At 34.7% G+C, this 13,549-nt stretch overlaps 1 protein-coding gene across 1 annotated transcript in view; it reads left to right on the top strand.

Annotated features, from left to right (window-relative positions):
• cenpp (centromere protein P) overlaps positions 1–13,239 on the top strand; it is an 83,146-nt gene extending 69,907 nt beyond the window's left edge. The window contains exons 7-9 of the mRNA XM_055218483.2: positions 8,754–8,833; positions 9,141–9,232; positions 12,912–13,239. Coding sequence (XP_055074458.2) covers positions 8,754–8,833; positions 9,141–9,232; positions 12,912–13,030 — 291 coding nt within the window. The 3' untranslated portion in view covers positions 13,031–13,239. The remainder of the gene's footprint in view (positions 1–8,753; positions 8,834–9,140; positions 9,233–12,911) is intronic.
• Positions 13,240–13,549: the final 310 nt, after the last annotated feature.

Raw genomic sequence — 13,549 nt, 5'->3', positions numbered from 1 at the left:
TTTAAAAAAGTTTGTAAATTTATTAAAAAGAAAAAATGGAAATATTTAATTTGCATAAGTATTCATACCCTTCGCAACAACACTTGACATTTAGCTCAAGTTCCTCCCATTCCTCTTGAATTATGGCTGAGATGTTTCTACACCTTGATTGAAGTACACCTGTGGTATTAAGTAGTTTGGACATGATTTGAAAAGGCACACACCTGAATACTTTCTGAATGCACTGTAAATATAGGGAGGTAATGCGCAAAAGTTGAAATGTATTGATACTGCAATCGTTTAAATTCTTTTTTTCCTCATTAATCTACACTTCTAAAGTACCTCGTAATGACAAAGTTATACATTTTTTTTAAAAAGATTGTAAATTTATTTAAAAAAAACACACATATAAAATCGCATTTGCATAAGTATTCATACCCTTCGCAACAACACTTGAAATTTATCTCAAGTGCCTCCCATTCCTCTTGAATCATGGCTGAGATGTTTCTACAACTCGATTGGTGTCCACTTGTGGTAAATTAAATAGTTTAGACTTTAGATTTGAAAAGGCACACACCTTCTGAATGCACTGTAAATATAAGGAGGTAATGCTAAAAAGTTGTAATGTATTGATACTGCAATTGTTTAAATTCATTTTTTTCTCATTAATCTACACTTCTACTTCTAAAGTACCCCATAATGACAGAGTTAAAACAGAATTTTTAATAAGTCTGTAAATTTATTAAAAAGAAAAACTGAAATATCACATTTGCATAAGTATTCATACCCTTCGCAACAACACTTGAAATTTATCTCAAGTGCCTCCCATTCCTCTTGAATCATGGCTGAGATGTTTCTACAACTCGATTGGTGTCCACTTGTGGTAAATTAAATAGTTTAGACATGATTTGAAAAGGCACACACCTTCTGAATGCACTGTTAATATAGGGAGGTAATGCCAAAAAGTTGTAATGTATTGATACTGCAATTGTTTAAATTCATTTTTTTCTCATTAATCTACACTTCTACTTCTAAAGTACCCCATAATGACAAATTTAAAACAATTTTAAAAAAGTCTGTACATTTATTAAAAAGAAAAACTAAAATATCACATTTGCATAAGTATTCACACCCTTCGCAAACAACACTGAAAATTTGGCTCACGTGTCTCCTATTCCTCTTGAATCGTGGCTGAGATGTTTCTACACCTCGATCGGAGTCCACCTCCAGTAAATTAAATAGTTTGGACATGATTTGAAAAGGCACACACCTGAATTCTTTCTGAATGCACTGTAAATATAGGGAGGTAATGCGCAAACGTTGTAATGTTTTGATACTGCAATCGTTTAAATAATTTTTTTTCTCATTAATCTACACTTCTAATTCTAAAGTACCCCATAATGACAAAGTTAAAACAACTTTTAAAAGTCTGTACATTTATTAAAAAGAAAAAATGGAAAATCAAATTTGCATAAGTATTCACACCCTTCGCAACAACACTTCAAATTTAGCTCAAGTGCCTCTAATTCCTCTTAAATCATGGCCAAAATGTTTTTACAACTCGATTGGAGTCCACTTGTGGTAAATTAAATAGTTTGGACATGATTTAAAAAAGGCACACACCTGAATACTTTCTGAATACACTGTAAATACAGGGAGGTAATGCCAAAAAGTTGTAATGTTTTGATACTGCAGTCATTTAAATTATTATTTTTTCTCATTAATCAACACTTCTAATTCTAAAGTACCCCATAATGACAAAGTTAAAACAGAATTTAACAAAAGTCTGTAAATTTATTAAAAAGAAAAAATGGAAAATCACATTTGCATAAGTATTCACACCCTTCGCAACAACACTTGAAATTTATCTCAAGTGCCTCCCATTCCTCTTGAATCATGGCCGAAATGTTTTTACAACTCGATTGGTGTCCACTTGTGGTAAATTAAATAGTTTAGACATGATTTGAAAAGGCACACACCTTCTGAATGCACTGTAAATATAAGGAGGTAATGCTAAAAAGTTGTAATGTATTGATACTGCAATTGTTTAAATTAATTTTTTTCTCATTAATCAACACTTCTACTTCTAAAGTACCCCATAATGACAAAATTAAAACAATTTTAAAAAAGTCTGTACATTTATTAAAAAGAAAAACGGAAATATCACATTTGCATAAGTATTCATACCCTTTGCAACAACACGTGATTTAGCTCAAGTGTCTCACATTTCGCTTGAATCAAGGCTGAGATGTTTCTACACGTTGATTGAAGTCCACTTGTGGTAAATTAAATAGTTTGGACATGATTTGAAAAGGCACACACCTGAATACCTTCTGAATGCACTGTAAATATAGGGAGGTAATGCCAAAAGTTATGTATTGATACTGCAATCATTTATATTATTTTTTTCTCATTAATCTACACTTCTACTTCTAAAGTACCCCATAATGACAAATTTAAAACAATTTAAAAAAATCTGTACATTTATTAAAAAGAAAAACTGAAATATCACATTTGCATAAGTATTCACACCCTTCGCAACAACACTGAAAATTTGGCTCACGTGTCTCCTATTCCTCTTGAATCGTGGCTGAGATGTTTCTACACCTCGATCGGAGTCCACCTCCAGTAAATTAAATAGTTTGGACATGATTTGAAAAGGCACACACCTGAATTCTTTCTGAATGCACTGTAAATATAGGGAGGTAATGCGCAAACGTTGTAATGTATTGATACTGCAATCGTTTAAATTAATTTTTTTTCTCATTAATCTACACTTCTAATTCTAAAGTACCCCATAATGACAAAGTTAAAACAACTTTTAAAAGTCTGTACATTTATTAAAAAGAAAAAATGGAAAATCAAATTTGCATAAGTATTCACACCCTTCGCAACAACACTTCAAATTTAGCTCAAGTGCCTCTAATTCCTCTTAAATCATGGCCAAAATGTTTTTACAACTCGATTGGAGTCCACTTGTGGTAAATTAAATAGTTTGGACATGATTTAAAAAAGGGAAACACCTGAATACTTTCTGAATACACTGTAAATACAGGGAGGTAATGCCAAAAAGTTGTAATGTTTTGATACTGCAATCATTTAAATTCATTTTTTTCTCATTAATCTACACTTCTAATTCTAAAGTACCCCGTAGTGACAAAGTTAAAACAGAATTTAACAAAAGTCTGTAAATTTATTAAAAAGAAAAAATGGAAAATCACATTTGCATAAGTATTCACACCCTTCGCAACAACACTTCAAATTTAGCTCAAGTGCCTCCCATTCCTCTTGAATCATGGCCGAAATGTTTTTACAACTCGATTGGAGTCCACTTGTGGTAAATTAAATAGTTTGGACATGATTTAAAAAAGGCACACACCTGAATACTTTCTGAATGCACTGTAAATATAGGGAGGTAATGCCAAAAAGTTGTAATGTATTGATACTGCAGTCGTTTAAATTATTTTTTTTCTCATTAATCAACACTTCTAATTCTAAAGTACCCCATAATGGCAAAGTTAAAACAGAATTTAACAAAAGTCTGTAAATTTATTAAAAAGAAAAAATGGAAAATCACATTTGCATAAGTATTCACACCCTTGGCAACAACAATTCAAATTTAGCTCAAGTGCCTCCCATTCCTCTTGAATCGTGGCTGAAATGTTTTTACAACTCGATTGGAGTCCACTTTTGGTAAATTAAATAGTTTGGACATGATTTGAAAAGGCACACACCTTCTGAATGCCCTGTAAATATAGGGAGGTAATGTACTGATACCGCAATTGTTTAAATTCATTTTTTCTCATTAATCAACACTTCTACTTCTAAAATATCCCGTAATGACAAAATTAAAACAATTTTTAAAAAGTCTGTACATTTGTAAAAAAAGAAAAAAATGGAAATATCACATTTGCATAAGTATTCACACCCTTGGCAACCACAATTCAAATTTAGCTCAAGTGCCTCCCATCCCTCTTGAATCACGACTGATATGTTTTAACACCTTGATTGAAGTCCACCTGTGGTATTAAGTAGTTTGGACATGATTTAGAAAGGCACACACCTGAATACTTTCTGTAAATATAGGGAGGTAATGCCAAAAAGTTGTAATGTATTGTGGCAACAATGTCACAATTACAGATTACAAATTTCTTCATTCATGAGTCATTCATAGTGTAACTGCATCTAGACGAGTTTTACAAGACACAGATCAAAAGATAGTGAGATGTTTAGCACCACAGGATGTTTTGACTTCCCATCAGGTAATGGGGCAGAGCTCTGTGACTCAGCCAACCGAAGCGAACAGCTGCGTCTCACTGTTCTTCTTTACTGTCCATAACTGCTGTGGAAAGCTTTCGTGTCTTTCAAGTCAACATCAAAACTGTCCCGCCTCGTCATGTTATCCTTGTTTCACTTCCAAAACATCACACTGAAAATGTTTCAAACTCTTTTATGTCAACTGCTACACAAATTCCTCACGTCATTCAGTTATGGTCGTCGTAACTGTTGGCATGTTTCTTTAAAGATGGATGTCGCACAATAACACTTTCCACAAGCAAATTCCATTGGTTAGTATGGTCACGGATCATTTTAAATGTACTTTGAGACCCAGAAGAAGCTTTCGTACATATGGCGAGCACCGTGTAAATCTCTGTTAAAATGTTTGAGTGTATTATTTTTTTTGCTTGTGCGTTCAGACGTCTTTCCACTGCGGTAACGCCGGTTTGGTTCAGCATCTGGTTTACCGTATTCCCTTATGGAACTTTTAACATAATGGAAGATTTAATGCAGTGCCAGAAAGCTTTAGTCGCTGCAGTGGCATGTGTGCAGTCAGCAAATTTTCTGTTTCTTTCCTTTCAGCAGGGTACCTTAAAAACATCCCCAAAAGACGTACAGCAACATACGTTTCTGTAAAATTGCTTTTCAAACTTGATGCAGAAAAAATAATGCAAATTGTTTTAATGTAAAATGTTGTAACAAACCTGCATTAATTTGAAAAAGAAAAATATTTTGAGCAATGTTTGTAACCAAACCGTTTTTGAGCACCATTGACTTCCATACTAGTATTTTTTCCTACTATAGAAGTCAATGGTGAGTCTGTTTCCTGTTTCATTACAAAAATCTTTCTTTTCTGTTCATCAGGACAAAGAAATGTATACAGGTTTGTAACAACATAATGATGAGTAAATGACATCATTTTCACTTTTGGGTGAACTATCCCACATGCATACATCGAACCCCATGTAAATAATTTCCTGGTCACTTTATATCAGTGGTTCTCAAACTTTTTGGTGTGTGCCCCAATCTCCTGTGGAGGGGGCTTCCCTTCAAGGCCTTCCAAAGAAAATTCATGACAAAAAAATCTCTGACTTTGAATTAAACAAAACATCGTAAATTATACAGTGTTGTGTGGTTGGCAAGTAGCCTTATTTTTCTGAGTTTTAATTACACAGAAATTATGATAAATAAATATAAATAAAGAGGGTGCCAAGCTTGTAAAATTTCAGTCTGTTTTTCTTACAAAGTAAATTTACTGCTTTAAAAGACTTTAATATATTTCATGAGTATAATGCATGAGACAACCCCACTTTCATTACATTTCTTAAAAAAAATCTCATCTTCACACCCAAACAACATTGAGAGACGAGTCTAGAGACTCTGGCTGTTCTGTCTAATGTTTAATGACTGTTGACAGGGATTTGTGAGGAGTGTAACGTGTCGTTCAAGGATCAGACAATAGAGGTAGTGAGTTTAAATAATGGTTGGGTTGTGTAAAGGATGCCAAATTAATGGCTTAGTTCAAGGAAACCTCAAAGTCTTGTCTTCAGACCTGGGTTATAACTATTACCACCAAACTATACATTGACCTAAAATCTGGTGTTGTGGAACGTTTTAAAGTAATGCGTAAAAAATAAATATTAAACAGCTATACGTTACATTTACATTAAATGTTTATTACATGACAAATGTCATGCTGGGGTTTAGTGATGCAAATAAATAGTTGAATTAATTTTCAATCAATTCAAAGGGAAATAAAAATAAAATTGAACAGATGTATTGAAATTATTACACGGCCAGTCGCTACATTTGCAGGTTTGTTATTTTTAGACAACAACCGTGTTAAACTAATAACACACGGTAACCTGGATGCTGCAAATCATTTTGGCAAGTACAGTTTCATTTTGCACAAAAATTAAACATAAATATGTTTTTTATAACATATATGACTTTATACACTCACCTTAAGGATTATTAACACCTGTTGAATTTCTCATTAATGCAATTATCTAATCAACCAATCACATGGCAGTTGCTTCAATGCATTTAGGGGTGTGGTCCTGGTCAAGACAATCTCCTGAACTCCAAACCGAATGTCAGAATTGGAAAGAAAGGTGATTTAACCAATTTTGAGTGTGGCATGGTTGTTGGTGCCAGACGGGCCGGTCTGAGTATTTCACAATCTGCTCAGTTAGTGGGATTTTCACGCACATCCATTTGTAGGGTTTACAAAGAATGGTGTGAAAAGGGAAAAACATCCAGTATGCGGCAGTCCTGTTGACGAAAATGCCTTGTTGATGCTAGAGGTCAGAGGAGAATTGGCCGACTGATTCAAGCTGATAGATGAGCAACTTTGACTGAAATAACCACTTGTTACAACCGAGGTATGCAGCAAAGCATTTGTGAAGCCACAACACGCACAACCTTGAGGCGGATGGACTACAACAGCAGAAGATCCCACCGGGTACCACTCATCTCCATTACAAATAAGAAAAAGAGGCTACAATTTGCACGAGGTCACCAAAATTGGACAGTTGAAGACTGAAAAAATGTTGCCTGGTCTGATGAGTCTCGATTTCTGTTCAGACATTTAGATGGTAGAGTCAAATTTGGCGTAAACAGAATAAGAACATGGATCAATCATGCCTTGTTACCACTGTGCATGCTGGTGTTGGTGGTGTAATGGTGTGGGGGATGTTTCTTGACACACTTTAAGACCCCTTAGTGCCAATTGGGCATCACTTAAATGCCACGGCCTACCTGAGCATTGTTTCTGACCATGTCCATCTCTTTATGACCACCATGTACACATCCTCTGATGGCTACTTCCAGCAGGATAATGCACCATGTCACAAAGCTCGAATCATTTCAAAATGGTTTCTTGAACATGACAATGAGTTCACTGTACTAAAATGGCCCCCACAGTCACCAGATCTCAACCCAATAGATCATCTTTGGGATGTGGTGGAACGGGAGCTTCATGCCCTGAATGTGCATCCCACAAATCTCCATCAACTGCAAGATGCTATCCTATCAATATGGGCCAACATTTCTAAATAATGCTTTTAGCACCTTGTTGAATCAATGCCATGTAGAATTAAGGCAGTTCTGAAGGCAAAAGGGGGTCAAACTGAGTATTAGTATGGTGTTCCTAATAATCCTTTAGGTGAGTGTATTTACAACTAATAAGCGTGTTCTTAACATTTGAACATCTTGCCTTATCTAAACACCAAAAGTAAACGTGTTTTCCTCGCAAAAGGTCTGCATTGCAGATTTTTATAAATAAATATTTCAAATCAATATTTTATGTTTCTTACCTTACATGTAAGTAAGATAATGTAGATGCTTCACGTTGGGTCCTGAACACACTGTCAGGGCTTATTTCTGCGATAACAACCGGCTGCCTATACATTATCCCTTACATATCAAACACTAATATTATCAAGAATATATCTTGAATATTCCGGTTTATATTCAGTTATTAGAAGATATGATTTAAGAATGTAACTGTGTACAGTCACAATTTCTCGGTATGACATTAGGAAATAGCAAAAGTCAGGTTTCGAGAAGTCACACAGATCTGCTCAGCAATTTAAAAAAAATGTTTAGACAGACAAATCTCAGAGGTTTATAGAGGAAACATCAAGCTAATGTTATTTCCCAACTGTAATATGTTCCTCTGTCGGAAAGTTTAATGCTCGGAAAAGCTTCTTGTGGAGAAGTTTGTCTATGAGGTGACGAAACGCATGACGCTAAAGGGATTATCATTATTTTCTGTGAATAAACAACATGATGCAACGCGCTTCTTTCTTAAATGGATTTTTAGATTGTCCTAGATGCACATTAGTGATTTATACGTTAACATTTCATGACTAATAATAATCTACCGCACAATTCACGTTGGTTGATAAGTGGAAACATGCTTGCGGAAAATGTGTCAGACGTCAGCCAATTAACTAGCGACGTGACAAATGTGAAGTGAAATTTAAAAGTAGATGGTTTTAATAAGTACAGTAGTAAATTATTTACTTAGTAAAACACATTACAGAGTTTTTCATGCTACTCTGAAATACTTTAAAATAACTTAAGCTATAATTTCACTATTTAGTGGTTTCTACGAAAGATGGAAACATTATCCTTCTCTTTCACTTTAATAATTAACTGCCAGATTTAATTGCTCCGTGTAATCCGTGGTTATAAGTCCTGAGGGTTTGGCCAATAAATTCCTTGTACTAATCATTAAACAACATTAGTTATAATTACACCACAGCATGCGTAGGAAACATCTAACTTTAAAGGCATACATCAAGTCTTAGACTGTGACTCAATGGAATATTCCCACATTTTTACTTAAGGATCAAATGGTGTTTTTGCACTAACACGTACATAATCGCTAATGTTGTTTCACTATCAGCCAATGTTTTTAAGTCAGGTTTTAGTGGGTCAGAGATCGTCTGTCGAACTGTTAATCCTTATAAGTGGTTTTTGTTTGGCAGGAGAAGTACCCAGACGTGGTCAGCCTTCCTGAAGGATGCAGATCTGAGCTTATGACAATACGAAGTCCTAAACTGCCTGGGTAGGTTTAATCGCCTAAAACAACAGTTAGGTACCCTGCATTAAGGGCCGTTCACTGAATAGTGATTTCGGCAATATCGTTCCTTGTATCTTTATTTTTATGTTTGTGGTGTGAACGATATTCGCTTTTATTTGGAACGAGGGAGAAATAATTCTTTCCTGTTTCATAAAAATGCCAACTCTGTTACATTTATGCAGGAAACGCTTAATTTGTTTTTATAGGTCCGTACTGCATTTATGTGTTGACTGGGTTCTGTGACACCATTGAAATATTGTTGGAAAGTGCCAATGACTGTATATTTTTTCAGGGTCTCCATGACTATATTTTGGAAGATTGATGTTTCCAAGGAAGGACTGGTAAAACCATCACTGGAGCTCCTTTTGAAGATGCCAGATCAGGGTAAGAATAACTAAAGTAAAATAACAGATGAGTATCAAATCATTTTAGTCGGAGGTGTTCAATCTTGCTTCACGAAACACACTGTACTATAGAGTTTAGCCCCAACACAATCATTTTCGAGTAATCTCAAAAACGTGCTAAAAAAGTACAAGTGTAAAAATTTTACGTATTTTATGAGTTTGCTAATTCGTATGATTTCGTACAAAAAAATATTGTCAAACCATACCCCTAATCCCATAATCAAAGCTACACTGCACGCAGTTGAGCGTCGAAAATTTTGTCACCCACATGTAAGGCTGGCTTCACGAAAATTTTTACGTGTTTTATGAGTTTGCTAATTCGTAATAACAAAATCTATTGTCAAAAAAAGGTAACAAAACCCCGCCCCTAATCCTATAATCACAGCTATACTTCACGCAGTTAACCATAGAAATGTTTTCGCTTGCATGTAAGGCTGACTTCACGAAAATGTTACATATTTTAGGAGTTTGCTAATTTGTATGATTTCGTAAAAGAAAATCTATTGTCAAAAAAATTGTAACAAAACCCCACCCCTAATCTTATAATCACAGCTATACTGCACGAAGTTTAGGGCCGAACATGTTGTCACCCACATGTAAGGCTGGCTTCACGAAAATGTGTACGTATTTTATGAGTTTGCTAATTCGTATAAAAAATCTATTGTCAAAATTTTTTTTACAAAACTCCGCCCCTAATCCTATAATCACAGCTATACTGCACGCAGTTGACCATAGAAATGTTTTGCCTGCACATAAGGCTGACTTCATGAAAATTGTACGTATTTTATGAGTTTGCTAATTCATTTGATTTCGTACAAAAAAAATCTATTTCTAATTCCTAATCCGCACCTAATCCTATCATCACAGTTATACTTCACGCAATTGAGCGTCAAAAATGTTTTCGCCCAAATGTAATACTCACTTCACAATTGGTAAGTATTTTATGAGTTTGCTAATTCTTATAAAAAAATCTATTGCTAAAAAAATGTTTTACAAAACCCCGCCCCTAATCCTATAATCACAGCTATAGAGTACGCAGTTGACCATAGAAATGTTTTCACCTGCATGTAAGGCTGACTTCTTGAAAATTGTACGTATTTTATGGGTTTGCTAATTTGTATTATTTCGTAAAAAAAATCTATTGTCAAAAAAAATTTAACAAAACCCCGCCCCTAATCTTATAATCACAGATATGCTGCACAAAGTTGAGTATAGAAATGTTTTCGCCTGCATGTAAGGCTTACTTCATGAAAATTTTACGGATTTTATTGGTTTGCTAATTTGTATGATTTCGTAAAAAAAATCTATTGTCAAAAAAAAATTTAACAAAACTCCTCCCCTAATCCTATAATCACAGCTATACTGCACGCAGTTGACCATATAAATGTTTTCGCCTGCACGTGAGGCTGACTTCATGAAAATTGTACGTATTTTATGGGTTTGCTAATTTGTATTATTTCGTAAAAAAAATCTATTGTAAAAAAAAAAATAACAAAACCCCGCCCCTAAATCTTATAATCACAGATATGCTGCACAAAGTTGAGTATAGAAAATGTTTTCGCCCGCATGTAAGGCTGACCTCGCGAAAATGTTTCCGTATTTTAAGAGTTTGCTAATTTGTATGACTCGTTAAAAAAAATCTATTGTCAAAAAAAATTAACAAAACCCCGCCCCAATCCTATCATCACAGTTAAACCGCACGCAGTTGAGTATCGAAAATGTTTTCGCCCACATGTAAGGCTGACCTCAGAATTGTTACGTATTTTATGGGTTTGCTAATTTGTATGATTTCGTACAAAAAATTGTCAAAAAAATGTAACAAAACCCCGCCCCTAATCTTATAATCACAGCTATACTGCAGGCAGTTGAGTGTCGAAAATGTTTTTGCCCGCATGTAAAGCTGATTTCAAGAAAATTTGTACGTAAGTTTGCTAATTCGTGTACGTGAATAGTACAAAAACATGATTATTACGAAACCCCGCACAAAACCCCTAACGTCACAGGAACAAAAACAAATCATACAAAAATGTACGAATGAGTTTGCTAATTCTTATAAAAAAATCTATTGCTAAAAAAATGTTTTACAAAACCCCGCCCCTAATCCTATAATCACAGCTATAGAGTACGCAGTTGACCATAGAAATGTTTTCACCTGCATGTAAGGCTGACTTCTTGAAAATTGTACGTATTTTATGGGTTTGCTAATTTGTATTATTTCGTAAAAAAAATCTATTGTCAAAAAAAATTTAACAAAACCCCGCCCCTAATCTTATAATCACAGATATGCTGCACAAAGTTGAGTATAGAAATGTTTTCGCCTGCATGTAAGGCTTACTTCATGAAAATTTTACGGATTTTATGGGTTTGCTAATTTGTATGATTTCGTAAAAAAAATCTATTGTCAAAAAAAAATTTAACAAAACTCCTCCCCTAATCCTATAATCACAGCTATACTGCACGCAGTTGACCATATAAATGTTTTCGCCTGCACGTGAGGCTGACTTCATGAAAATTGTACGTATTTTATGGGTTTGCTAATTTGTATTATTTCGTAAAAAAAATCTATTGTAAAAAAAAAAAATAACAAAACCCCGCCCCTAAATCTTATAATCACAGATATGCTGCACAAAGTTGAGTATAGAAAATGTTTTCGCCCGCATGTAAGGCTGACCTCGCGAAAATGTTTCCGTATTTTAAGAGTTTGCTAATTTGTATGACTCGTTAAAAAAAATCTATTGTCAAAAAAAATTAACAAAACCCCGCCCCAATCCTATCATCACAGTTAAACCGCACGCAGTTGAGTATCGAAAATGTTTTCGCCCACATGTAAGGCTGACCTCAGAATTGTTACGTATTTTATGGGTTTGCTAATTTGTATGATTTCGTACAAAAAATTGTCAAAAAAATGTAACAAAACCCCGCCCCTAATCTTATAATCACAGCTATACTGCAGGCAGTTGAGTGTCGAAAATGTTTTTGCCCGCATGTAAAGCTGATTTCAAGAAAATTTGTACGTAAGTTTGCTAATTCGTGTACGTCAATAGTACAAAAACATGATTATTACGAAACCCCGCACAAAACCCCTAACGTCACAGGGGCAAAAACAAATCATACAAAAATGTACGAATGTGGTCGTACAAATTAACTACCTCATAAAATAAGTACGAATTGCCATGCAATAGCGTTGGCTCTACAGGCGCAAGACTGGACACCTCTATTAAGATCGAAGTAATAGAGTGCCGCAGGATGAAGTATTTTTGTAGGCCAACACAAAGGTTAGCAGTATAGTGGTTCTCTCGCAAAAAAGCCCTTTCATTTTTCCCATAAACTTTTGGATTATTGCAAAAAAATTTACTTGCATGTTTTGTCCAACAAGTCTTTAAAGTTTGTTAAACACAGAGCTTATTTTTTTGCAATAAACCAAAAGGCTTTTTTGCTTGAGAACCACTTATGGGTTGGCCTACAAAAATACGTCATCCCTGTCCCTCTATTATTATTATTATATATTGGATATTTGTGTAACACAAAACACATTTTTAACAGGCATTTGCAAATAAATATTCTTAGCTATCATACACTGGAAAAACTCGTTTGGTTTTAACATTATACAGATTATAATATCTGAGGTAGAATTTTCATTTTGGTTTTTGTTTATCCAGCTCAAGAACTGGACACAAAGAAAGTGATGGAAAGCGGGTCTGATCACTTCAAGAGCCTCCTGAAGATCCTAGGGGTGGAGGCATCGATCGAGGGTTTGATAAGAACCTTATGTCTGTAAAAAGTCAAAGAAAACTCACACAACATGTACACGATGAGCGCTTCATATCGAATCATTTTATTCCATATAAACTCCTGTACAATCACCCATTATATATACTACATGTTTATGCCATCTTTGTCAATGGTGTTACGTATGATATGCTCACACTTTATGTAAAATACATCATTAGACAAGAGCTAGAAAAATAAATACTTTTAAATACAAAATGTTTGACAGCAAAATCCACTTTGTATTCTCAAATAGTTAATTTTTACATTAGATTCCACCACAGTCTGAGAAGTTAATGTCCATTCCTACTTACATAGTGATTATAGATCGATCTGTGATCAATTGTTTTGATCAGCATTGCAGTCGAGGCCAGGACCAGAGGTGTAATGTCTTGACTCGGACTACAACGCAGGGAAACTTTGGTGTGGACTAACCGCACTTATTATGAATACATCACGGTAAATATAGAAACTGCATGAAAATGTTTTTCGCCCGCATGTAAGGCGACAATACTTTTATCGCCGGCTT

The sequence above is a fragment of the Misgurnus anguillicaudatus genome, chromosome 23 (assembly GCF_027580225.2).
Source record: "Misgurnus anguillicaudatus chromosome 23, ASM2758022v2, whole genome shotgun sequence".
NCBI classification, from domain to species: domain Eukaryota; kingdom Metazoa; phylum Chordata; class Actinopteri; order Cypriniformes; family Cobitidae; genus Misgurnus; species Misgurnus anguillicaudatus.
This window is presented reverse-complemented; position numbering and strand designations above follow the sequence as displayed.